Here is a 21,408-nt window from a genome sequence, read left to right as displayed (position 1 = left end):
CGCACACACACGCGCACACACAAACACACACATGCAGACACACGCAGACACACGCAGACACACACAAAGACACACGCACGCACAGACACACACACATGCACGCACACACACGCACACACGCGCACACACGCACACACACGCACACACAAACACACACATGCAGACACGCAGACACACACACAGACATACGCATGCACAGACACACACACGCACGCGCACACACACACGCATACAGACACACGCACACACGCATGCACACACACGCACACACGCGCGCACACACACATGCACACATGCACACACACACACGCACGCGCACACGCACGCACACACATTTCTGCTCAATCTCAAGCCCACATCCTTTCAAACAGCAAAGCCTCTACCTAAGACCATGGTGTGTTTTTTACCCTCTTTATGCGCTGCAAACAGGCGATCAGATAACCAAATGCATATTGATGGCGTCTAAAGGCTTAATTTGCACGTTAAGTAGACATCGTTGATATGCAAATGACCCTGGCTGCACCAATAGCCGCTGCGATCTCTGTTCCTCCGCAGAGGTTCCCGTCCCGCAGCCACAAGCTCGCTCCGTTACCGGAGGAGCCGCGGGTCCGGGTCCCCCCGCTCCGTGTCATCGGCCCTCCACGCCGCCAGGGGGCAGTGCCTCCCGCCGCCACCCTCCGTGCGCCACTCCAGCCGCTCCTCGATAGCACCGCCCCCTCTTCTGGCGCATGGTGGTGACGTCAGTCGTAGCGCGACGCGGTGACGCGCACTGCTGTCTGGCGGCGGCGGAGGTGAGTGAGCGCTGCGGGCCCGGAGTCCCGGAGCCCCGGAGTCCCGGAGCCCCGGCCCCGGCCTCGGCCTCGCGGCGGCTCCGCTGCGGCCCTTGGGTCCCGGCCTCGCTGCCGGGGCCCCCTCGCGCTGCCAGCGGCTCTCCCCGCAGCCCGGCCCCCCCGCATGGCGCGGCGCTGACGGGAGATGACCGACCAGGAGAACAACAACAGCATCTCCAGCAACCCCTTCGCCGCCCTCTTCGGCTCCGTCGCCGCCGCGAAGCACTTCGCCGCCGTCCATAAGCAGCAGCAGCAGCTGCGGCAGCTGACAGGTCCGGGGCGCGGGGCCGGCGGCCAGGGGGGTGCTGTCCCCACCGGGGCGCTGAGCGCCTTCCTTGCCCCGCTGCACGCAGGCGATGAGACCTCGGTCAGCCAGGATGACTCCGACAACAGCGTCTCTGAGAGCCTGGACGACTGCGACTACTCGGTGGCCGAGATCAGCCGCTCGTTCCGCTCGCAGCGGGAGCTGTGCGAGCAGCTCAACATCAACCACATGATCCAGAGGATCTTCCTCATCACCCTCGACAACAGTGAGCGCGGGAGCCGTTCCCCAGCACCCGAGGGGTGGTTCCGAGCCGGGGAGCTCCACTGTGAAGGGCAGAGAGGGGGGAGCTGGGAGGGGAACGTCACTTTGCCTTCAGGTTCTACTGCCCCCCAGCACAGTCTGTGTCCCTCTGGGTGAAACGGGTCCCTCCGTGTCTCTCTCAGGTGACCCCAGCATGAAGAGTGGGAATGGGATCCCAGCGCGCTGCGTCTACCTGGAAGAAATGGCTGCGGACCTGGACGCCCAGGACTGGCTGGACATGGACAACGTGGAGCAGGTAGGGCTGCCTGCCCCGGGCTCCTGGTCTTCTACTGCTGTGGCACTAGGATCTGTGTTTGTTTCCTTGTGGCACATCCCAGATGCAGCTTGTCTGCTGCTGCTCTGAAGAGAGTGGAGGCTCTGGTGGAGCTCTCAGCTTAGCGCTCTGTTACTTAAGGAGGGATGGAGAGAGCTTTTCCGAGCATAAACAAGCGGGTGCCAGGAGGCTGTTTCCCGGAGGAGTTGTCTCCTTGTCCTCACTTCCCACCTACCTCTGCCCAGGCCCTGTTCGCCCGCTTGCTGCTGCAGGAGCCTGGAAGCCACCTGATTCACATGACCTCCAACAGCACACAGAACCTCTCTGCCGACCGGGACGCCGGGGAGAGGCAGATCCTACGCTACCTCTATGCGTGTTTCCAGAGGGCAAGAGAAGAGGTTGGCAGGGGCTTCAGAGGAGGAGGGTGGCTTTGTCACTCAGCGTTCTGGGCTGAGGTGACTGAGCTGAGCTTTTAGAGGCCAGAAGCAGATGCCAGGGCCCCAGCTCTGTCTCCTTGTGCAGATAACCAAGGTCCCAGAAAACCTGCTGCCCTTTGCCGTGCGCTGCCGGAACCTGACCGTGTCGAATACTCGCACTGTGCTCCTCACCCCAGAGATTTACATCAACCAGAACGTGTACGAGCAGCTGGTGGACCTGATGCTGGAGGCGCTGAGAGGGGCCCGTAAGTCCAGCTGAGTGGAGCAGAGCCTGGGCTGCCCCTGGTCCTAAAAGGGAAGGCAGCGTTTAGGCTGCAGCAACTGTAACACGCTGCGATTCTTGCTTCCCTGCCAGAGTTTGAAGACATGACCGAGTTTCTGGAGGAGGTCATAGAGGCCTTAACGATGGACGAGGAGGTGCGGACGTTCGGGGAGGTGATGGTTCCTGTATTTGACATCCTGCTGGGCAGAATCAAGGACCTGGACCTCTGCCAGATCCTGCTCTACACATACCTCGATGTGCTCCTCTACTTCACCAAGCAGAAGGACATAGCAAAGGTGGTTGCCTCAGCCTGGTCAGGAACTCCCCTCAGCAGTATGTTTGTAGGACATAATCTGGGGAGGTCAAACAGCACTTCAGTGTAACAACATCCTGTGTGTGTGTTCTTTTACCCCTCTCCTCCCTTCCTTTTGTCTGCCCAAAGCTGTCAGTTTGTGTTTGTTTTCATTTCACTGGGATTTTACACAGCTGTCAGCATGCCCTGCCATGTCCCCCAGGTTTTTGCAGGCTACATCCAGCCCAAGGATCCCAGCAATGGACAGATGTACCAGAAGACTTTGCTAGGCACCATCTTAAACATCTCCTGCCTGCTGAAGACCCCCGGTGTCGTGGAGAACCATGGCTACTTCCTGAACCCATCCCGATCCAGCCCGCAGGAGATCAAAGTGCAGGAGTCCAACATCCATCAGGTGAGCTGAAGCACGACAGTGCTTCCCAGTGTGTTTGAGTGGCCTCTTGGGGCCTGAGAGTTAAAGATGTGGTATCAGGGCTTGAGTTCCACCTCTGGCTCCTTCATAATCCCTCAAACACGTTCTGTTCCTGCAACAGTTTATGGCCCAGTTCCATGAGAAGATCTACCAGATGCTGAAGAACCTGTTGCAGCTGTCCCCAGAGACAAAGCACAGGATCCTCTCCTGGCTGGGAAACTGCCTCCACGCCAACGCAGGACGCACCAAGATCTGGGCAAACCAGATGCCAGAGATCTTCTTCCAGATGTATGCCTCGGATGCCTTCTTCCTCAATCTGGGAGCTGCCCTCCTGAAGCTGTGCCAGCCCTTCTGCAAACCCAAATCTGCCAGGCTCCTGACCTTCAACCCTACCTACTGTGCCCTGAAGGAGCTGAACGAAGAGGAGAGGAGGAGTAAAAACGTACACATGAAAGGTGTGCCCAGACCTTGGGGGAGCAAGAGAAAGACGAGGGGAATCTCCTCAGGTCCCTGCTGCTCCCAGTAGTGCCCTCCCCTCGTGTGTGGGTAAAGGGAGAAGACTGGGGAGGAGCAAGGGGAGAACTGAGCACAAAGAACAGGCTGCCTGGCATCACCAGCCGTTCTGTGTCTTCAGCAGGGGCCCTCTTGAGCTCTTGACGCAGAGACACTTTTCATTGCAGGTCTGGAAAAGGAAACGTGTCTGATACCCGCTGTGAGTGAGCAGGAGCCTGAGTTTGCCAACAGCTACAACCTGGTAACAGAAAACCTGGTCCTCACACAGTACACCCTTCACTTGGGGTTTCACAGGTGGGTGCTCGCAGATACCCCCGGTGCTGTTCCCACCCCTGTGCTAAGCTGTCAGTGAATAGTCAGAATGCAGAGCCGGCAGCTTGAACTGCTGAGTACCAAGCACTGAAGTTTTGGCCTCAGGCTAACTGAATTTGGAAGGAATTCCACTTGCTGGTGCTCACAGGCAGTGCTGACAGTCCATCAGGTGCCACACTGCTTATAGAAACCTGACAGCCAAATGCTAGGTGCCGTGGGCCACTTGCCTCCCCCTTTCCTCGGGGAACAGGCTGCAGGCATCTCACTTCTGCCCTAGAAAGCCTCTGCATTAGAGCTCCTGCCCCTTCGAGCTGCCCAAACCAGACTGCATGGGAAGCAGAGATAGGTTCCTGCTGTCCACTTCCAGGAAAGGGTTTCTCTGGACACTGTAGCACACTGTTTCTTTCAGCTTCCCTCTGCAAATGGTTGCCTGGATACACTGAGGTCACCTCTGATCCCAGCACTGTCCCCTTCTGGTTGATTCTCTAAATATAGACCTCAATGGAAAAGTTCCACAAGTGGCTTGTTGCTGGGAAACTGCCTGTGTCTCTCTGCATGGTGCTGGATCCCTGACCATGGCAGCACAGCGGGGTTGTCCAGACCACTCCACAGACCACTGCAGTTCCTCAGCAGGCTCTGGGATCCCCCAGGCCCCTGCTTGCCTTTCCCTAAAGGCTTCCTATTGCTGGTGTCCCAAAGAGGTTATCCCCAGGAAAGGGTTTGAGTGTGACTGGCAGAGCAGGATAAAGCCCACGCTGTTCTCTGGCAGTCTGCAGTCTTCTCTCACCTCCTCGCCTTGTTTTCGGGTAGGTTGCACGACCAGATGGTAAAGATAAACCAAAGCCTTCACCGCCTGCAAGTAGCGTGGCGAGAAGCTCAGCAGAGCTCCAGCCCTGCTGCCGACAGCCTCAGGGAGCAGTTTGAGCGCCTCATGACCATCTATCTGTCCACCAAGACGGCCGTGACGGAGCCGCAGATGCTGCAGAACTGCCTGAACCTGCAGGTGTCCATGGCAGTTCTGCTGGTGCAGTTGGCTGTGGGGAACCGTGGGACGGAGCCGCTGGAGCTCACCTTCCCTCTGCCCGCGGTGCAGGACAGCGCCTTGGCCTATGTACCAGGTGAGACCCTTGCGCTGTGCTGCTCACCCTGCACAGGGCCTGGGTGTGCATGTGCAGGCCTGGTTCCTGAGGATGTGCACAGCACCTCCTCACTGAGGTGCTTAATGGACATTCTGCCTTTGGAAAGAAGGTGCTGGGATGTGTAGGGAATGTCGGCTGCAACTTGTCAGAAGCTCTGAAGGCAGCTGGGACCTCCGAGGTCACTTAACAGGCTGTGATCCTGGTGCCATCCAGATGAGCACTGGGAGGGCTGACCCTAGCAGGGCATGGTGCTGCAAACTTCCACTAAATACCGTCTCAATTTACTGTTCTCTCCATGTGCAAAGTCCTCCTTGTGTCCTCTGTTGTCTCGAGATGTGTGTAACTGCGTACGATGGGCAGACAGCTGCCGGGTCCTGTGATGGAGTGAATCCCATGTGGATCAGGCTGGGTTTCCCTCATGTCTGGCGTGTTCCGACACAGTCAGTTAGGTCCCAAAGCTTTAACCAGAATGGGGGTGATGAGGGGAGAGTGGATGGGAGGCTGAGAAGGGTGAGAAGAGCTCATGCACTCATGCACAGTCTCTGTTTGCAGAATTCTTTGCTGATAATTTGGGTGACTTCTTCATTTTCCTGCGGCGTTTTGCTGATGACATCTTGGAGACATCTGCGGATTCCCTGGAGCACATCCTTCACTTTGTCACTGTGTTCATGGGTGACGTGGAGAGGTATGTACAGCCACGGTGTGAGCCCTGTGTGCCGGCAGAGCTCTCAAGGGGGACTAGGAGGGGAGGCTGCAGGAGAGGCACTGGGGCTTGGTTTATGCAGCCACGAGTGGGTTCATCCCTCTGGAAAAGCTCAGTCCTGCCTGTAGGAGGTACAGGGAATGTGACCCAGCCTGAAGGAGCCAGGTGTTACAGGAGGTGTAGATGGGATTCAGTGTCTAAATACTTGTTTGGTCATATTCCACTGGAGCCTCGTCAGCTGGAGCCCCTTTGGTCCTTGTTAGAGGAAGGCACTGGGATTGATCTGTTTGGAGTATCTCTGTGGAGGCTCCTGTGGGAGCTGAGCAGGACTGAGCAGTGGTATCGATCCTCCCAGTACAACACCGCCGCAGACACTGCATTTCTGCTCTCCTTTGTTTATTCTCGTGTGTAAACACAGCAGGGTGCTGGAGCCTTCACTTGGTTGGCAGCTCCTGCTGCTCCCGCTGGCCCTGGCAGAGGGAGGCTGTGGCACTTCCTGCCTTGGGCAGTGGGTTTGGCTTCTGCTCCATGTGTGTGGCAGACAAGAACTGTACCCTCAGCTCGGTGATTTGCACTGGGCAGGAGGCGAAATGCTTTGGATTTGCGGAATAAACGAGAAGTTTGCTAGGGAGCAAACAAGTCAGTGTGGGCTGTGAGCTGTTCCCATTGCCAGAAAGCTGTTGTGGGAGGGATGGAAGCAACAGCTTTGCCATTCCCACACCGTCTGTCCTCCCTGCCTGGTTTAACTGTGGTATTGAGTGCGTGCCTGTGCCCGTGGCTCCGGTATAGGGAGTAAGCTCTGAACACCAGCATTAGCTTTACAGGCAGTCCACAGCAAGGTGGCACTCCTGCAGGGATGGAGCATTCCCTGATCCCGCACCCTCCTGATGCGCTGGGTTTGCTCTTTTGCAGGATGAAGAACCCCCACCTGCGAGCCAAGCTGGCAGAAGTGCTGGAAGCTGTGATGCCTCACCTGGACCAGGCGCAGAACCCCCTCGTCTCGAGCGTGTTCCACCGCAAGCGCGTGTTCTGCTCGTACCAGAACGCCGCCCACTTGGCCGAGGCGCTCATCAGAGTCTTTGTGGATATTGAGTTTACGGGTGAGCACCAGAGGGGAGAGCTCTTCCCTCTGCGGCAGCTGCAGGGGGAGCGTCCCCAGGGTTTGAAACGGATCTGTTCTGGCTTTAAGCTGCTCGGCTGCGTCAGGCCTGCAACATTCCAGCACAACATTGGTATTCCCAAACTTCTGGCTTGTGCAGAGCTATGTACCCAGAGAGGATGACCTCCAGGGCTCAAGCTTTTCAGCTTTGCAATGCTGTAGCATTGGGTCCTTGCCCATCGCCTTCTAGAGTGGGGTCAGTTGTACTGTGCCTGTGCCCAGTGCTGCGTGGAAAGATGTTTCTTTACCTGTGCATAGGTGATCCACACCAGTTCGAGCAGAAGTTTAACTACCGCCGCCCCATGTACCCCATCCTGAGGTACATGTGGGGCACGGATTCCTACCGGCAGAGCATAAAGGTGAGGCGGGAGGACATTGGGAAGTGCGTGTGTGCAGTTCCCTAGGGAGCGTGCCGGCCTGGGCTCTCCCAAAGCGCTCAACACGTGCTTCTTCCTTCCAGGCTCTGGCTGATTATGCCTCAGAGAACCTGGAGGCAATGAACCCCCCTCTCTTCTTGCGCTTCCTCAACTTGCTCATGAACGATGCCATTTTTCTACTGGATGAAGCCATACAGGTAGGGCTGAGCATCCTGAAGAGGAGCTCAGGGGCTTTGTCAGATCCAGCATGAAGCATGCTGGGAGAGTCACAGGGAAGTTTCCCTGCTGCTCATCTGGATGCAGACAGGCTTTAAACAGCCTCTGGGGGTTTTGAATATCAAATCCCCTCGGCCATGCTGCAGGTGTGATCCCGACAAAGGCCCTTTGTCTCCAGGGTGTTCTCCTTTGGGTTTATGAGGTGTTCCTCTGGTGCCGGCCCAGTGCGGGACAGGGCTGGCTTTGCCACCACTGCCTGTTTGCCAGCCTGTCCTCCCAGCTGCTTCCCTGCCCTGTCTTTGCAGTACCTCAGTAAGATCAAAGTTCAGCAGATCGAGAAGGACCGTGGCGAGTGGGACAGCCTGTCCCCGGAGGCTCGCCGCGAGAAGGAGTCCAGCCTGCAGATGTTTGGTCAGCTGGCACGCTTCCACAACATCATGTCCAACGAAACCATAGGCACGCTGGCCTTCCTCACCTCCGGTAGGGAGAGCAAAAACCCCTGCTGGGAGCTGGGGCCCGGGTGGCTCTGGAGCTCAGGGAACTGCTGCTTTCTGTTCCAGAAATTAAGTCCCTGTTTGTGCATCCGTTCCTTGCGGAGCGCATCATCTCCATGCTCAACTACTTCCTGCAACACCTGGTTGGGCCGAAAATGGGAGCTTTGAAAGTGAAGGATTTCAGTGAGTTTGACTTCAAGCCACAGCAACTCGTGTCTGACATCTGTACCATCTACCTGAACCTTGGGTATGTGATGGGGAGAGCTGGTCCATGGGGTGGCAGGAGACATCCTGGGAACACTGTGGCTAGCAGAGGCCCTTGGTGGGCTTTTTGTCAGGATGCTGTGCTCTTCTGTAACAGTCTTAACTTCAATGATGCCAGGGAGTCAGATGCAGCCCAGGTGGCATGGCTGGAAGCTAAACACTATCATGGTTACGTTCATAGCTTGGGTCACTCTGGAGAGGGTCTGGGGGAAGCACTTCATTGCAGTCAGGCTTTTCTCTAGCCTTGAGTTCTCTGCTGGAGTAGTGCTGCTGTCCTGGGGGCTGCGTTTTGCAGCCTGATACACGTGGATTTTTAAACCTTTGCTCTCTTTCCACCTGCGGCCCAGGGATGAGGAAAACTTCTGTGCCACGGTGCCCAAGGACGGCCGCTCCTACTCGCCAACGCTCTTCGCCCAGACCGTCCGGGTCCTGAAGAAGATCAACAAGCCTGGGAACATGATCGTGTCCTTCAGCAACCTGGCCGAGAGGATCAAGGTGAGAACCCCACTGAATTTAGGCACACAGAAAAGGAGGGACTGGTTGCTGATGTGGTTGTTCTGCCTGTGTATCCCTGTGTCTTGCTGTGGGGAGGGATTTCTGGGAACGGGGCTTTGTCTGAGGCTCCCATGGGGCAGCACCCACCAGTAAACGCTTTAGCTGTGGGCTAGGAGTAAAGAACCAGGTTAAAGAACCAGGAGCCCCAGTGGCTGAAGGCTCCACGTGCCCCCCAGTCTCTTGCAGACCGGCAGCAGCAGGAGGAGGAGACGTACGCAGATGCCTGTGATGAGTTTCTAGACCCCATCATGAGCACACTGATGTCTGACCCCGTGATCCTGCCCTCATCCCGTGTCACCGTGGACCGCTCGACTATAGCCCGGCACCTCCTCAGGTAAGCGGCGCTTTTGGAGGCCTGTCTCACTTGTCTCCTGCCTCCTCCTGGCCTCTCCTGCTCCTCGTTTTATTTCTAGCACTGGGACTGTCCAAATGATCCCCTCCGTGCTTTGTCTTTCAGTGATCAGACAGACCCTTTCAACCGGAGCCCCCTCACCATGGACCAGATCAGACCAAACACAGAGCTTAAAGAGAAGATCCAGCGGTGGCTTGCAGAGAGGAAGAAGCAGAAGGAGGAGCTGGAGGATACGCTGAACTGAAAACAGGGATCTTGGCCCTAGACCTACAATCACCGGCCAGATAAATGCCTCGTGGGGCAGTGGCTGGAGCTCCAGAGCAAGTTGCCACCTTGACTGAGGATGTACCATGTCGGCATCGATCCTTGGACCTTCCCTTTCCTCCCTTGTTCTGTCTCTTCCTTTCGAGACTTACTGTTTAATACTAAGACTTTCCACTGCACTACAGCTTTGAGCCTCTGCGTAGGGAAGCGCACAGCCTCTCTGTGTGTCCTGGGGCCCCGGCCCTCTCCCATTTGTTCTTTCCCAGCCACGCCAAAACCTTCCCCTGTTCCGTTCCTTCTATGCCCATAGGCTCAGTGTGAAGGCGCCGCCGTCCCCAGGGTCAGACGTGGGGCGGTTGTGCTAACTTGTACATGCTGGTTCGTTTTCCTGATGCCTGCTGGGGCCAGAGGGGTGCTGGAAATTAAAGGTGGAGATGATCTTAGAGCTGGTGCTGGAGTCTGGCAGCGGCGGGGCGGCCCTCGCTGTAGGACAGCCTCGGACCGGGGCGGGAGCGGCACCCTCGGGTCTCGAACTCGCGGCTCCCGCGGCGGCGCGCTCCGCCCCGCGCACGTGGCCCGGGGGCTTTGCGGGCTGCCCTCGCAGGTGCCTGATTGGAGAGGCAGGGTCAGGCGGCGCGGAGGGCAGCCGCGGCTGCGGGGGCCTGGGTGGGCGCGGGCGCGGCGGGGTGACATTGGGCCGGGCAGCAAGATGGCGCAGAAGGTGGTGCAGGCCCTCAGCACCCGCGGGCCGCAGCTCCTCAGCGGTGAGCGCCGGGACCGGGGACGGGGGAGCGGGAACCGGGGGGGAAAGAGCCGCTGGGTAAACGCGTGTTCTCCCCTCTGCCGCAGCCGCCGTGGCGTACTCGAAGCCGCGCCTGGCCACGTTCTGGTACTACGCCAAGGTGGAGCTGGCCCCGCCGACCCCCGCCGAGATCCCCCGCGCCATTGACAGCATGAAAGCCTTGATCAGGGGCTTCCAGACCGGCCGCCTGGCGCAGCTCACCGTCAGGGTAACGGCGGGGCGGGAGCTGGGGGCGCAGCACCGGGGAGGGCCCGGGCATCGCTCCACAGCGTCCCTGTGGCTCCTGCTGGGCTCTGAGCCCACGGGTCAGGCCGCTGCCTCCTCCTCCTCCCCCTCCCGTGTGTATCAGCCCATCCACGCAGCGTGAGACAGGGCCCGCAGGAGTCACGCGTGCTGCAGTGGGCTTTGTCCCCACCTGGTTGACCTTCCAAAGATGTGTGGCAGTTGGTGCCGGCTTCCAAAGAGCCGCATTTATAAGATAAATGTAAATGATACAAGATACACGCTTACATTTATCCTGTTTATTTTGCTCTGAGGAGGTTCTGCAGCCTCCTGAGGTCCTGCTGGCTGGATTCTGCAGTAATTCCTAAGACACACTGGCTTGATGTGCTCTGTTGGTGCCGTGGAAACCAAGGGAGCTGCTCGCAAGAAGCTGAAGGAGCTGAGGGTTGAAGCAGGTTTTCTCTTTTCTTTCAGGAAGCGGTGAGGAACGGGCTGGTGGCCACAGAGGTGCTGATGTGGTTTTACATCGGAGAGATCATAGGCAAGCGTGGCATTATCGGGTACAACGTCTGAAGGCTCATCCTCAGTAACACCGTCCTCGGGGCCATGTCCCCAGTCTATGTCAGGGTGGGTGACAATAAAGCCAGAACCGGTGTTGAGCTGTCCTGATCCTTTGTGGTGACTGGGGCTCTGCTTGTGGAGACTGGCTCTGTGGAGCAGGAGTCTTCCAGGGTAAGCTGAGCTTGACCATACCCATCATCCTAGCACCAGCACGAGCTGCCCAGGAGCCCCAGGGCTGCGTGTTCTCAGGCAGCTCCTGTGTACAAACCCCAGTGTAGCGCCTGCTCACTCACATGTTTCCAGAAACTCATATGCAGGAGAAGTACTTGCGGGCCAGGAGTTCTGCCAGGGTAGGACTTGCCTCTGTTTATGGTCCTGGGAGATGGTTTCTAGCCAGGGTTGCTTCTTGCTGGTGCTGTTCTCAGGGCTGTGTGCTCAACTCACTGGTGCATCCACAGGCCCCAGCCTGGCTGCCCTGATTGCCCCTGATGCCTCGGGCACAGCTGTTGTGCTAGTGGCACGGTGATTCCTCTCCTCCCCACCACAGAGCTGACATCCTGAGTGCTTCACCCCAGCAAGAGGCCCTGTGAAGTGCTGGTGGGCGGCCCAGGTGAGTTCACAGCACTGTGTGTTGGGTGACTGGCAGGGCATCAGTGGCAAAGCTTTTCTGGTTGAAAAGAAAGGCTCCTGACACACTGACAGTGGCTCACAAGTGATGGGGAAACCAAATGCAGAGGAACCCACCCGCTTCCATAGGTGAGTCTGCTGCCTCAGTGTCCTGTGCCCACCCAGGAGACCATAACTTCGGTTGCGGCAGCAGCTCTGGAGAACTTCGTTGGTACCTGGGACTCGCTGCGTGCTCCTGTTGCTCCCTTTGCTGCCCAGGACTTTGGAATTTCTCTCTCCCCTCTGAGGAGGTGATGCTTGGTGCAAATCTAACCAGGGCTGCAGCCAAATGTCCTGCCTGAGCCTGCCAGACTGAGGGATGGCCCCGAAAATGGCACCTCACTGGGAGCTCTTCACTCCTCTCTTCCTAAAGCCATTGCCCAGCAGGAAGATACTGCCAGGCCCCGCAGCACAGGGAGGTGGCTCTTGATCAAGACGGACCGGGAGGATTTAAAGCATGATCTTGACTCACAGAAGGTTTCTGGACCAAGGAGTGACTGTGCCTGATGTTGCTCAAAGGCTGCCCACCCTGTGGGACTTGTTCTGACCTGTGCACTCCGTTCTTGGGGCGGACGGACACGCACTGGCAAGGGAGCTGCGCCGTGGGGGGTACTTCAGACTGCCTGTATTGGGAGGATTGGGTTAAACCAGACTGGCAAAGCAGGGCAGAGCTCGGGCACGCTCCAGGCCTGGTCGTGCTCCCTCGAGAGACAGGCACAGTCCAACTGGGATTTCCCTCCCTGAACTCCGCGTGGGAAGCCCCCGAGCACCCCGGTCTGAGAGGAGCAGAAGCGGCACCTCTGAAGCCCGTGGCCTGCAGGAGCTCTCCTTTGCTGCTCACACCGCAGAGCCCCCTGCCCGGTCGCCTCCGCCGTGGGGCAACGGCCCCTGCCTGCCTCCGCTGCGCTCTGCCAGACACAGGTACCGCACGTTCCCCAGACGGAGCGCTCTGTAACCGGGCTCGGTGCGCTCCAGCTCCCGCCGCTCGCCCGCGGCCGTTGGGGTGGCTGCCACCGGAGATCCCCGTCCGGGGCCCAGGGGCGGGTCCGCCCCGCGCCCTCCCGCCGGCGCCCCTCGCCCCACGCCGGGCCCGGCGCTGTGGACGCGGGTGGCGGGGCCGCCTATGCCGTATGCGCGACCCCGGGTACCGGCTCCTCGCGCCCTCCCTCGGCATGTCCGCCGCGGTTATGCGGGCTGCTTGCTGCTCGGTATTGCAGCAAGCAGGTTCCGGGGCCCTCCAGAGGGGGGCCCCGCACCTGGATGGCCCTCCGAGCTATGAGGCGCTGAGGCGACGGGAGGCTGAGCTATCCAGGACGGGGGGCCGCGCAGGAGCTCGCGCCCGGGGCCCTGCATATCGCCCAGCGTTATGCCGGGCTAGCATCCGTCGCTAATGGCTTACTCAGGTGCCCGGGCGGCGGGATGGCGGGGCCCCGCAACCTGCATGAAGCCCGCCGTTATGCAGCAGCTCTAAGGGCCGGAGAGGCGGTATCCAGGGCGCGGGGCGCGGCCCGGCCCCGCTCTCTGGCTCGTCGCCTCACAGTAAAGATGGCGCACAGCGGTCGGTGGCGCTTCCCTGCCCGGCCCGGCAGCGGCGGCTGGGGCCGCCGGGGGCTGGGAGGGTCCCGGCTGCGGGTGCCGGCCGTGCGGAGCCTGCGACCCGCCGAGCCGGCGGCGGCGCCGGCGGCGGCGGGCGAGGGAGAGCGCGGCGGCCCGTGCTCCGGCGGGGCGGCGGGAAGCGGGGGAGGCGGGGCAGCGCCGGGCTCCGGCGGCTCCGGGGGCCCCGCGGCCGGGGTGGGACCCGGCTTCGACGCGGCGCTCCAGGTCTCGGCCGCCATCGGCATCAACCTGCGGCGGTTCCGCGCGGCCTGCGGCGCCGAGGCGGGCAGCGGAGAGGTGAGATGGGGCGGGGGGGAGGGCGCGGCGCGGCCCGCGGGTCCCGGCCCGCAGCATCCCCGCTCCGCGGCGGCGGCGGCGCGGGCACACCCCCTGCCCGCACAGCCCTGCCCGCGCCGCACGGACACACCTACCCCTACCGCGCCCGCGGGGCCCGCGCCGCCGCTCCCGCTCCCCGCACAAAGGGCGCGCCCCGCCGCCGCCGCCGCCTGCCCGCGGGCTGGGAGGGGAGGGGGTCGCGGGGGGAGCCCGGCGCGGCGGGCGGGGGGGGTGACGGGGGGGGCACGGCCGCCCTCCGCCTCCGCGCCGCGCGGTCCCTCCCCGCGCACGCGACTTGCCGCCGGTGCGCCCTCCCCGCCGCCGCCTCCATTATCCTCCTCCCGCCGCTCTCTCCCTCCCTCTCCCGCGCCCCCCGCGCGGGGACGGACGCGCTTCCCCGCTCCCGGGAGGTAGGACGGGGCCGGGGGGTGGCGATGCGGGGCCGGGCGCGCGTCTCTCCCGGGTGCGGAGGCTGCTCTGCGGGGAAACGCGGCCTTCCCCCGCGGGAGGCGGCGCGGGGGGACCGCGGGCATCCTCCCCTTCGCGGCCCGGTGCGGCGGGGCCCGGGGCAGTCATCGGCCGCGGCCACCCGGAGCGCTGGCTGCGGCTTTCCTCCTTTTTCCTCCTTTTTTTTCCCGTAGTTGCTCCTTTTCCTGCCTTCATCTTCATTTTAATTTTTGTCCGAGCCTTTCGAAGGCAGCCAGAGCAGGAGTCTGACAACAGCCCACCCACTGACAGCACAGGGAAGACATGATGGGGGTGTGTTGCTTACTACGAGCTGCAGCACTGCTTTCCCCCAGCCCTCGCTTTGCATCACTTGTTAGCTGCTTCCTTGCGCCAGCAAGAAAATTCCCAGGGCCTTTGTGGCAGGAGCTGTGTTGGTTTGTTCAAGGCCAGGTCTATCTGTTCTTCTCAGGCAGGTTGTCAGCTGCAGAGTGGGAGAGCCTATCTTTGTTGATGTTTTGCTGGTTTCAGGAGCACTTCCTCGGTTTCTCCCTCGCTGGCCATATCAGAGTTTGTTAAATGAACTTTATTTATTAAAAATAGAGGTCTCTGTGCCTCTCAGCCTGGTTTGGGTGCACGCTGTTGAGCGCTGTGCACTAGAGTTGCTCACCCGCGGCTGAGCTGGAGTCACTCCGGGCTGCAGGGTTCAGGCTGCAGTACTGGGTTGGCTTTGCATGCCCAGGACTGGTCCTGGAGCACTCGTCACCTTTGTGCCCACCACTGCAGGTGTCACCTGGAGCTGCCCTCCCCAGGCCTGTTACCCAGAGCCTGGGTTGGAAGGGCTGCGGTTTAGGGCACTTGTACAGTCTCTGTCTGCAGTAGACTTGGTGCAGTGGAATTTACCAGGGCTGCTTAAAAGTAGTCAATGCATCTCCAGCGCTGGTTCAATGGGAGAAATGACTGAAATCCGCCAACCAACCCAACCACAGAGGTAACACGTTGCAAGGGGTTGGGGGCAGGCGAGCTGCTTTTTTCTTGCTTTTCTCTGAGGTGACACTGGTTGCTTGGGTTTTACTTTAATTCCAGTTGCCTTAAAGCAGGTTTTTTGCATCTCGGAATCCCTCTAAAACATTCTCAGAAGGTCTATGTGAGTTTGGCCTCTGGGGCATCCTTGCTTTAAAATAGCATCAGTATGTTCATGGTGCCAGCAGCTGATGGAGACGAGGTCTCTTGTATCTGAAGAAGCTTATTTCTTGCATTGCTTTTTTAGTTAGCTGCTAAAATATTCTGTCTAATAACATGACATACAGTGGAAAGTTATGCTCATGTCTTTGTGGCTTGGTGTCAGCAGATTGAGCTTCACCTGGGCTCTCAGGAGCAGGGGTTGAAGGGGAAGACCCCAGACCTTTCCCTCACCCCAAGTTTGCACAGTGTTCTGGCGTCTTCGGGGGCACATTCAGGTTCAGTTAGTTCACCAAGCTGATTTCTTTTCTTGGGTGATGCTCGAGAAATGGAGCAGTTTTGCACTGAAGGACCTCATTCTCCTGAGCATGACTGCATGTTTTATAGTCATAGTGAAGATGGCAGTGCTGCTGCTGGCCACCAGAAGCAGTAGGATGAGCTCTTCCCTCCTGTGGGATGAGTGTGGAGGATGCAGAAAGAGTTCCAGCACACGTGGATGCCCCCCATGCTCCCCTTAGGGGCGGGGGCAGCTGAGCATTGGTGTTGAAATGGTGAAGTTCTGGTGCTGTGTGGTACCCTGCTTTGGGTGGAGATGTTCTTCCAGAAAGGGGCTTCCAGAAGACCCTGCTGACCAGGGCACATCAGTCCTTTGGATAAGTGCTTGGTGCTCGCACCGTTCTCCGTGGGGCTGAAGGATCACTTGTGTAACTAACTACCTGTTACACTTGATCCTCATCTCGTCTCCTCAGTTGTGTTGTGGGATGGAGCAGACTTTGTTTCTGATGTAAAGGTACCCAAATTGTGGGGTGGCCCCGCGTACTCCCGGGGTGTTTTGGGTGACACTGTAGGAACCCCTGGCCGCCGCTGCAGCTCTGTGTGTCACTGACTTATCCTGAAACCAGCTTGCTTTAAGGGAGCGACAGTACGATACCTGACTTTGGCACAGCAGGAGTTGGGGTGGGAGGTGGTGGCCTTTTAGCACAGTAAAGCTGTAAGTGGTTGAACATGGTGGCATTTGCACTGCGTGTCACCCTTTCGGCTTGATGTGAGTGGCACTTCCCAACAGGGGACATTTGGCTGTGCTTTCTTGATTTGTTACATCGATATTTGGTATAGAAGCAGCTTGTGCATCACTGTTAGATATCTTCTGTGCCTGTCAGTTGAGAGCTCCCTTCCCGCCTCCCAACTTTAATTGAAGCTTTGGGACATAAAAGCTGAGCATGTTGGATGCATGTTGACAGTTTACTCCATAAATCTGCATAGGCTTGAGAGCTGCAGGGGCTTGAGGTTTGCAGCGGAACGTGGTGGCAGTGACAGTGTCTGTAGTAGCGCTGCTGCTGCAATTATACACAGCTTGTAATGTTTTACGAGGTGTGTGTTGGAGTCAGGGATGTTCACCCATGGCTTGTTTTGAGTCGGTACCAGATCCATGTGCTGGGAGGAAGGAGTGGCTTCGCTCCTGCCATGGTCACGCCTCAGCTGCGAGTGCTGATTACTCCCTTTCCTCCACAGGCATTACAGTTTTGCTGCCTGCTTCCAAAGTCCCTCTCCTGGCTGATGCTGAGCAGCTGCTATGAAACCACCTGGTGCTCAGTCTGTGAGGTTGTGGTGCTGAGCCCTGCCTGGTACTGCGTGCACATGGGGAGGGAACTGCCTGTAGGCACTGATGTAAAAACAGAGGCATGGTGCAGGCAGTATGGACCATGGCCCCAGAGGTGGAGGGCTCCTGCATGCTTTTTGTTCTTGCTGAAGACTCAGGTGCTCCTTTGTCAGAAGCGTGAAAATAAAGTGCATGTTTTAACCATCCTGGTGAGTGTCCACCATTCAGGCAGCATTACACCGTATGGGAAACTCTCGGGAGTGGTTTTGTGAAGATTTTGGGGGGAAGGAGCGTGGGGTTCCCTGTGAGAAGTTGTTCTGTGTGGCAGCGATGTTGCTGGCGGCAGTGATGGGCAGGTGAGGTGGTTTCAATGAGCACTGACAGGTTTGCTCCAGGGGCTTTTTGGCACTTGGGTTCCTACAGCTGGAAGCACAGGACAGTCACTTGCTGTGGTCAGTCCCCTCTGGTCAGTCCTGTGCACCAGCAGGAAGTGAATTCTCAAACCTTAAGGACGAAGGATACCATGAAATTCCCAGAGAGGGGCCAGCTGTTCCCCACTGAGCCAAGCTGCAGGGCAGAGCTTGACTTTACCACCACTTCTGTGCTTTGCCGGGTGGATGCATTTCTTTAGGAGAGGAAGATGAGTTTGTCGCTGCTGCATGTGGCTTTTAATGCATCGATACAACAACTTTAAGGCATGTCCGAAGTTTTGCAACCAGCTGTTTTGATGTGTTGGGCAGCTTTGTTACATCTGCCTTAATTTAGCAGCAAGCTCTAGAAATCTTTTCCTTTCTTAGTTATCCAAGTCTGTGTGAAGTCTTACTTTCTAACTGTCTGGTTTGGACCCAGGAGAGGCAGATTACAGTTGCCAGGGCATGATGTTGCCAGTGATCTCTTAGAAGAGGTTGGGAAGCATTGGTCTTGCTTTGGTTACAGAATGAATCTTTCTATGTAACAGCCTGGCTGACCCTCTTCCTTGGAAGTGGTATTGAAAGCTTGTTGCAACCAGCATGAGACTGCTTCCAGTGCTCTAAAGAGCATCCCAGAGCATTCAGAGTGGAAATTGTAAATGGCAGTTTCTCATCCAGGGGACAACCAGCACTCTGTGGAAAATGGGCACCAACTGCGTTCTGTTAGTGGGCTGCTGCTGGTGACTTGGCTGGTGGGCAGGGGTCTGGCTAGTTTTAACCTCTGACACTAGGTGTTCTTGATGTCCTGGCAGATGAAACTGCTCTGCGTGCTTCGTAACACTGCCAGGATGGGTGTACTGTGCTTCAGCCCCATAAAGAGCGGCTTTTCCTAATCCTGCAGTCCAAAGAGCTCATTCGGGAGGGTGCAACCCTACTCATGGTTGTATTCTCATGGTGGATTGTCAATGGTACGCTGCATGGCAGCAGCAGGGTGTACCTGCCCGTTGGTGCAGTTTGGGGCGGTTGCGTGGCAGTGACCAGGTGAGAGCTGTTCTGTGCTCTCGGGACACCCTGTGCAGGTCAGTGCTGCCTTGGGGTGAAGGCCCTGCAGAGTCATGCGTCACTCCCATCACTCCTGTTCAGAGCTGTCCTCTAATGAGAGACTGAAAGGACGGGCAAACCCTCAGCCAGGTCAGTATCCCTCAATAACCCCAAGTGCTCCACTGCTCCTTAGCGACCCTGCATCGCGAGCAACTGCTTGGGAAGCATCTCCTGAGCTCCCAGATGACTGCTCCTGACACGAGCATAGAGCGCATCCAGCATTTATCTCGGGGTTACTAATTGCCAACCTCCGAGGACGTTTACCCTGCTGAAGGAAGAGGAGTTTGTTCCATATTGTGCCGTAGTTACCAAGCAGGCTTTGGAGCGAGCTGCTATAAATAGCTTCTCTCTTTCCAAGAAGATGTGTAATTGGGGCCAAACCCAAGATGGTGAACGGGAAGAGAAGTGCAGGGTTGTTCAGATGACTCTTCTAAAACAGCAAACCTTTTCAAGAGCCGATTGAACAGCTCCATCGCTGCTTTAGTGCTTTTGACAGCTTTGAGGACAGTTCTGTGCAACTGTGTGCACCTGCAGTGGTACAGGCTCCAGTGTTACTCCACAGACACAGGTTGAAACATCAGGCAGTGCCTGCAGGATAGTTTCTCGCTTGAAGGTGGGTTTTCCTCTGAGATCTTTAGTTGGAAATTCTCAGAAAAGTAGGTTTGCTCAAAAAGGTTGCAGTAGAGATGTGCTTGCAACCTTTCTGTTCTAGTAGCTGGGCTACTGCAGGGAAAGCCCTTCTTCATCTGCTCGCAGCTTTGAGGTCAGGTAATGTTTGGGTAGGAGGTGAATGTGGAAGCTCTGCTGCCCATGGAAGGATTGACCCTTGCCTGCTGTGTTGGGCTTCATGTCTTGCACCTGAGGCAGACCTTATCTCATCTGTTTATGTATCATCCCCAGTGACCTTTTTTGTGTTGCATTATTCTTTCTCAGGTAAATGAGGTCACGCTCAAAATCATTATGGTTTTTAATCACTCGCCATCTGTCAGGCTTTATAGTCACTTCTGGAAAACTGGAGGGAGGATGTTCCTGCTTCCTATGCCTCAGAACTGCGTTTGACGTACGATGCTGGCTCGGTGGCCTTCTCTGTCTTCTCCGATGTGTTCCTAGGCTGTCCTCTCAGGTGGTGACTTGAGGTCGTCGGTACAGTGAGGAACAGCGCCGAGCAGATGCGAACAACGTACTGGCCATGCTACTCGTAGTTGCAAACAGCCAAAGGGAGGCTTTTGTGGAGGGAGCTGTTTCACTGTAGGCAGTTCTGGTGGCTGCTCAGTAGGAAATGATAAAAAATGAGCATTCCTAGGATATTGGGCCAGGGATGGGGATTCCTCCCGTTGAAATCACAGTGGGCACTCACCTGCCTTCAAGCCCAGTGTTGTGTTCTGGGCAGAAGAGCAGTGAGCAGAAAATACACTTGTGTATTTTTTTGACACCAAACTGGCAGGTCCCTACCTCAGGTGCATCCTCGTTCCCAGTTGCACGCACTCAGCCCCTTGCAGCTCTTTTGTTAGGTGGGAGGTTGTTTGCATTTGCAGCTGGTGAGGCTCTGTTGAATATTGGTCTTGATTACCAGAAGTTTGCAGTTGTTGGCCAAGAGTGAGCATTTCACATGCACTTAAGTTGAGCGCCAGGAACTGATTTTAGTGTAAAGGATTATTTAGATGACACTGAACTTGCCTCTCTGGGCAGGGGTGGGCTCTTACTCAACCTTGGAAAGAAGTCTTTGTGTCTGTTACTCTTCCTGAAAAGCATTTGTTTGCTTTAGTGTTTGGTGGTTTAAGTCATGTGTTGGAAGCACGAGGAGTCCTTAGAGCCGAGCACAGCGGCGTTGCATAGGGAGGGCTCTGCATCTTGGGTGTGCTTCTGCTGTCCTTGCTCAGTGAGCAGTCTGTAGGGTTCTCCTCCAAGGGGCTGTACACGTGCCTTGAGAGGCTTCTGCTGGCAGCAGTAATTTCTGTGTTCTTGGGGGAGATGTGCTCGCACGTGCAGGAGTTGGTTTCACCCGGCGTGTCTCTGTGCCCAGTGTGCGCTGTGTGCACATGCTGTGTGTTTGGAAATGCTGCAGGTCTCAGTTCTGGCGGGCTAAGGAAGGTGAGTGGCTGCTCCCTTTGCATTCCTGACCTCGACTGTTGGTGGGCAGCCTGCTGTTCCCTGCTGCATCCACAGCATTCGGGCCACTTCAGCCTTAGTTTGTCTCTGTCACCAGGCTCTCTCCCCTTGGCGGTGCTGGGGACCCTTTTCCTTCTCACTGCAGGGTTGCGATTGCAGGATCAGCATTGCGCGGTGGTAGGGAAAGATCTGGGTGGGTGTCTGTGTGATGTGAGGATCCTTGGGTAGAAACAACACTTTGGTGTAATTTTATTTCTTTTGAATGGCTTTGTCATTGCTTTTTCCACGTTTCCTGGGCGTTGGTGCTGCAATGGCACAGAGCAGAGGGGGAACAGGGATGTAAGGAGGAAGGGCAGAACTGTCCCCTGCTCCACAGCATATGCTGATTAATTCCTTACAGGGATGATGAACTGCATTATCTGTGGTGAAAACTTGAATGGGTTCTGTTCAGGCTGTTTACTGTATCGGTATTGTTTGAGGATGAGAAACAGTGTGTCTTGGGTCTTGCTGTTTTTTGCCTCTTAGACACAGGTGCAGGTCTCTGTGCATGTATTTTAATGTCCTTAAACTGTGCTTTCAGTAGCAAAGACTCTCCTCGTGGTCCATTCTGGAGGGAGATGAATTGGAAATGTCATGTAGAAAGCAGAGGCAGAAGACGGCACTGTTTTGCCAAAGTGTTTCATCAGCTGCTCCAGGAAAGGTCATTTATTTACACAGCTCAGCTTCTCCTATTCAGGATGTTGCACCTTTTTGCTTTCAGGCTGCTGTTTCTGTAACAACTTAAGTCCACACAGATCCCTGAGAGGAGCCAGCGCTGCAGTAATAACTCTAGCATGCAGCCAGGTTGACATCTTGCTTTAAAGAAGCAAGCAACAAGTGACATCCCTGTTTTAAGAGTTCAGAGGCAACTTAATGCTGGCAAACATAAACACTGGAGG

The 21,408-nt window shown here is 57.1% G+C and overlaps 3 protein-coding genes across 5 annotated transcripts in view; all 3 read left to right on the top strand.

The window, feature by feature from the left end:
- UBE4A (ubiquitination factor E4A) overlaps positions 1-9,884 on the top strand; it is a 130,252-nt gene extending 120,368 nt beyond the window's left edge. Inside the window, exons 2-20 of one of the 2 annotated variants that reach the window (XM_062608573.1) lie at positions 948-1,102; positions 1,184-1,360; positions 1,539-1,651; positions 1,915-2,067; positions 2,192-2,351; positions 2,462-2,664; positions 2,884-3,075; positions 3,215-3,548; positions 3,774-3,900; positions 4,729-5,036; positions 5,610-5,742; positions 6,673-6,860; positions 7,178-7,278; positions 7,380-7,493; positions 7,818-7,992; positions 8,073-8,253; positions 8,618-8,765; positions 9,002-9,159; positions 9,283-9,884. In XM_062608573.1, the coding sequence (XP_062464557.1) occupies positions 976-1,102; positions 1,184-1,360; positions 1,539-1,651; positions 1,915-2,067; positions 2,192-2,351; positions 2,462-2,664; positions 2,884-3,075; positions 3,215-3,548; positions 3,774-3,900; positions 4,729-5,036; positions 5,610-5,742; positions 6,673-6,860; positions 7,178-7,278; positions 7,380-7,493; positions 7,818-7,992; positions 8,073-8,253; positions 8,618-8,765; positions 9,002-9,159; positions 9,283-9,421 (3,231 nt within the window). In that variant the 5' untranslated portion in view covers positions 948-975 and the 3' untranslated portion in view covers positions 9,422-9,884. Of the gene's footprint in view, positions 1-908; positions 1,103-1,183; positions 1,361-1,538; positions 1,652-1,914; positions 2,068-2,191; positions 2,352-2,461; positions 2,665-2,883; positions 3,076-3,214; positions 3,549-3,773; positions 3,901-4,728; positions 5,037-5,609; positions 5,743-6,672; positions 6,861-7,177; positions 7,279-7,379; positions 7,494-7,817; positions 7,993-8,072; positions 8,254-8,617; positions 8,766-9,001; positions 9,160-9,282 lie in introns of those variants that run through there. The other variant, XM_062608572.1, reaches the window with a different exon arrangement.
- Positions 9,885-10,046: 162 nt separating this feature from the next.
- ATP5MG (ATP synthase membrane subunit g) lies at positions 10,047-11,124 on the top strand. Its single transcript, XM_062608607.1, has 3 exons — positions 10,047-10,205; positions 10,291-10,451; positions 10,940-11,124. Exons 1-3 carry the CDS (start codon positions 10,151-10,153, stop codon positions 11,036-11,038), a joined length of 315 nt encoding a protein of 104 aa, XP_062464591.1. The 5' UTR covers positions 10,047-10,150; the 3' UTR covers positions 11,039-11,124.
- A 1,679-nt stretch (positions 11,125-12,803) lies between these two features.
- KMT2A (lysine methyltransferase 2A) overlaps positions 12,804-21,408 on the top strand; it is a 41,400-nt gene continuing 32,795 nt past the window's right edge. For both annotated transcript variants that reach the window (XM_062608550.1, XM_062608549.1), the window contains exon 1: positions 12,804-13,585. In XM_062608550.1, the coding sequence (XP_062464534.1) occupies positions 13,112-13,585 (474 nt within the window). In that variant the 5' untranslated portion in view covers positions 12,804-13,111. The remainder of the gene's footprint in view (positions 13,586-21,408) is intronic.

Source organism: Pezoporus occidentalis, unplaced genomic scaffold (genome assembly GCF_034315485.1).
Source record: "Pezoporus occidentalis ecotype Australia unplaced genomic scaffold, CSIRO_AGI_Poc_V1 ctg130, whole genome shotgun sequence".
Taxonomy (NCBI): Eukaryota; Metazoa; Chordata; class Aves; order Psittaciformes; family Psittacidae; genus Pezoporus; species Pezoporus occidentalis.
Note: the sequence above shows the minus strand (reverse complement) of the source record. Positions and strands in the feature narration are given on the sequence as shown.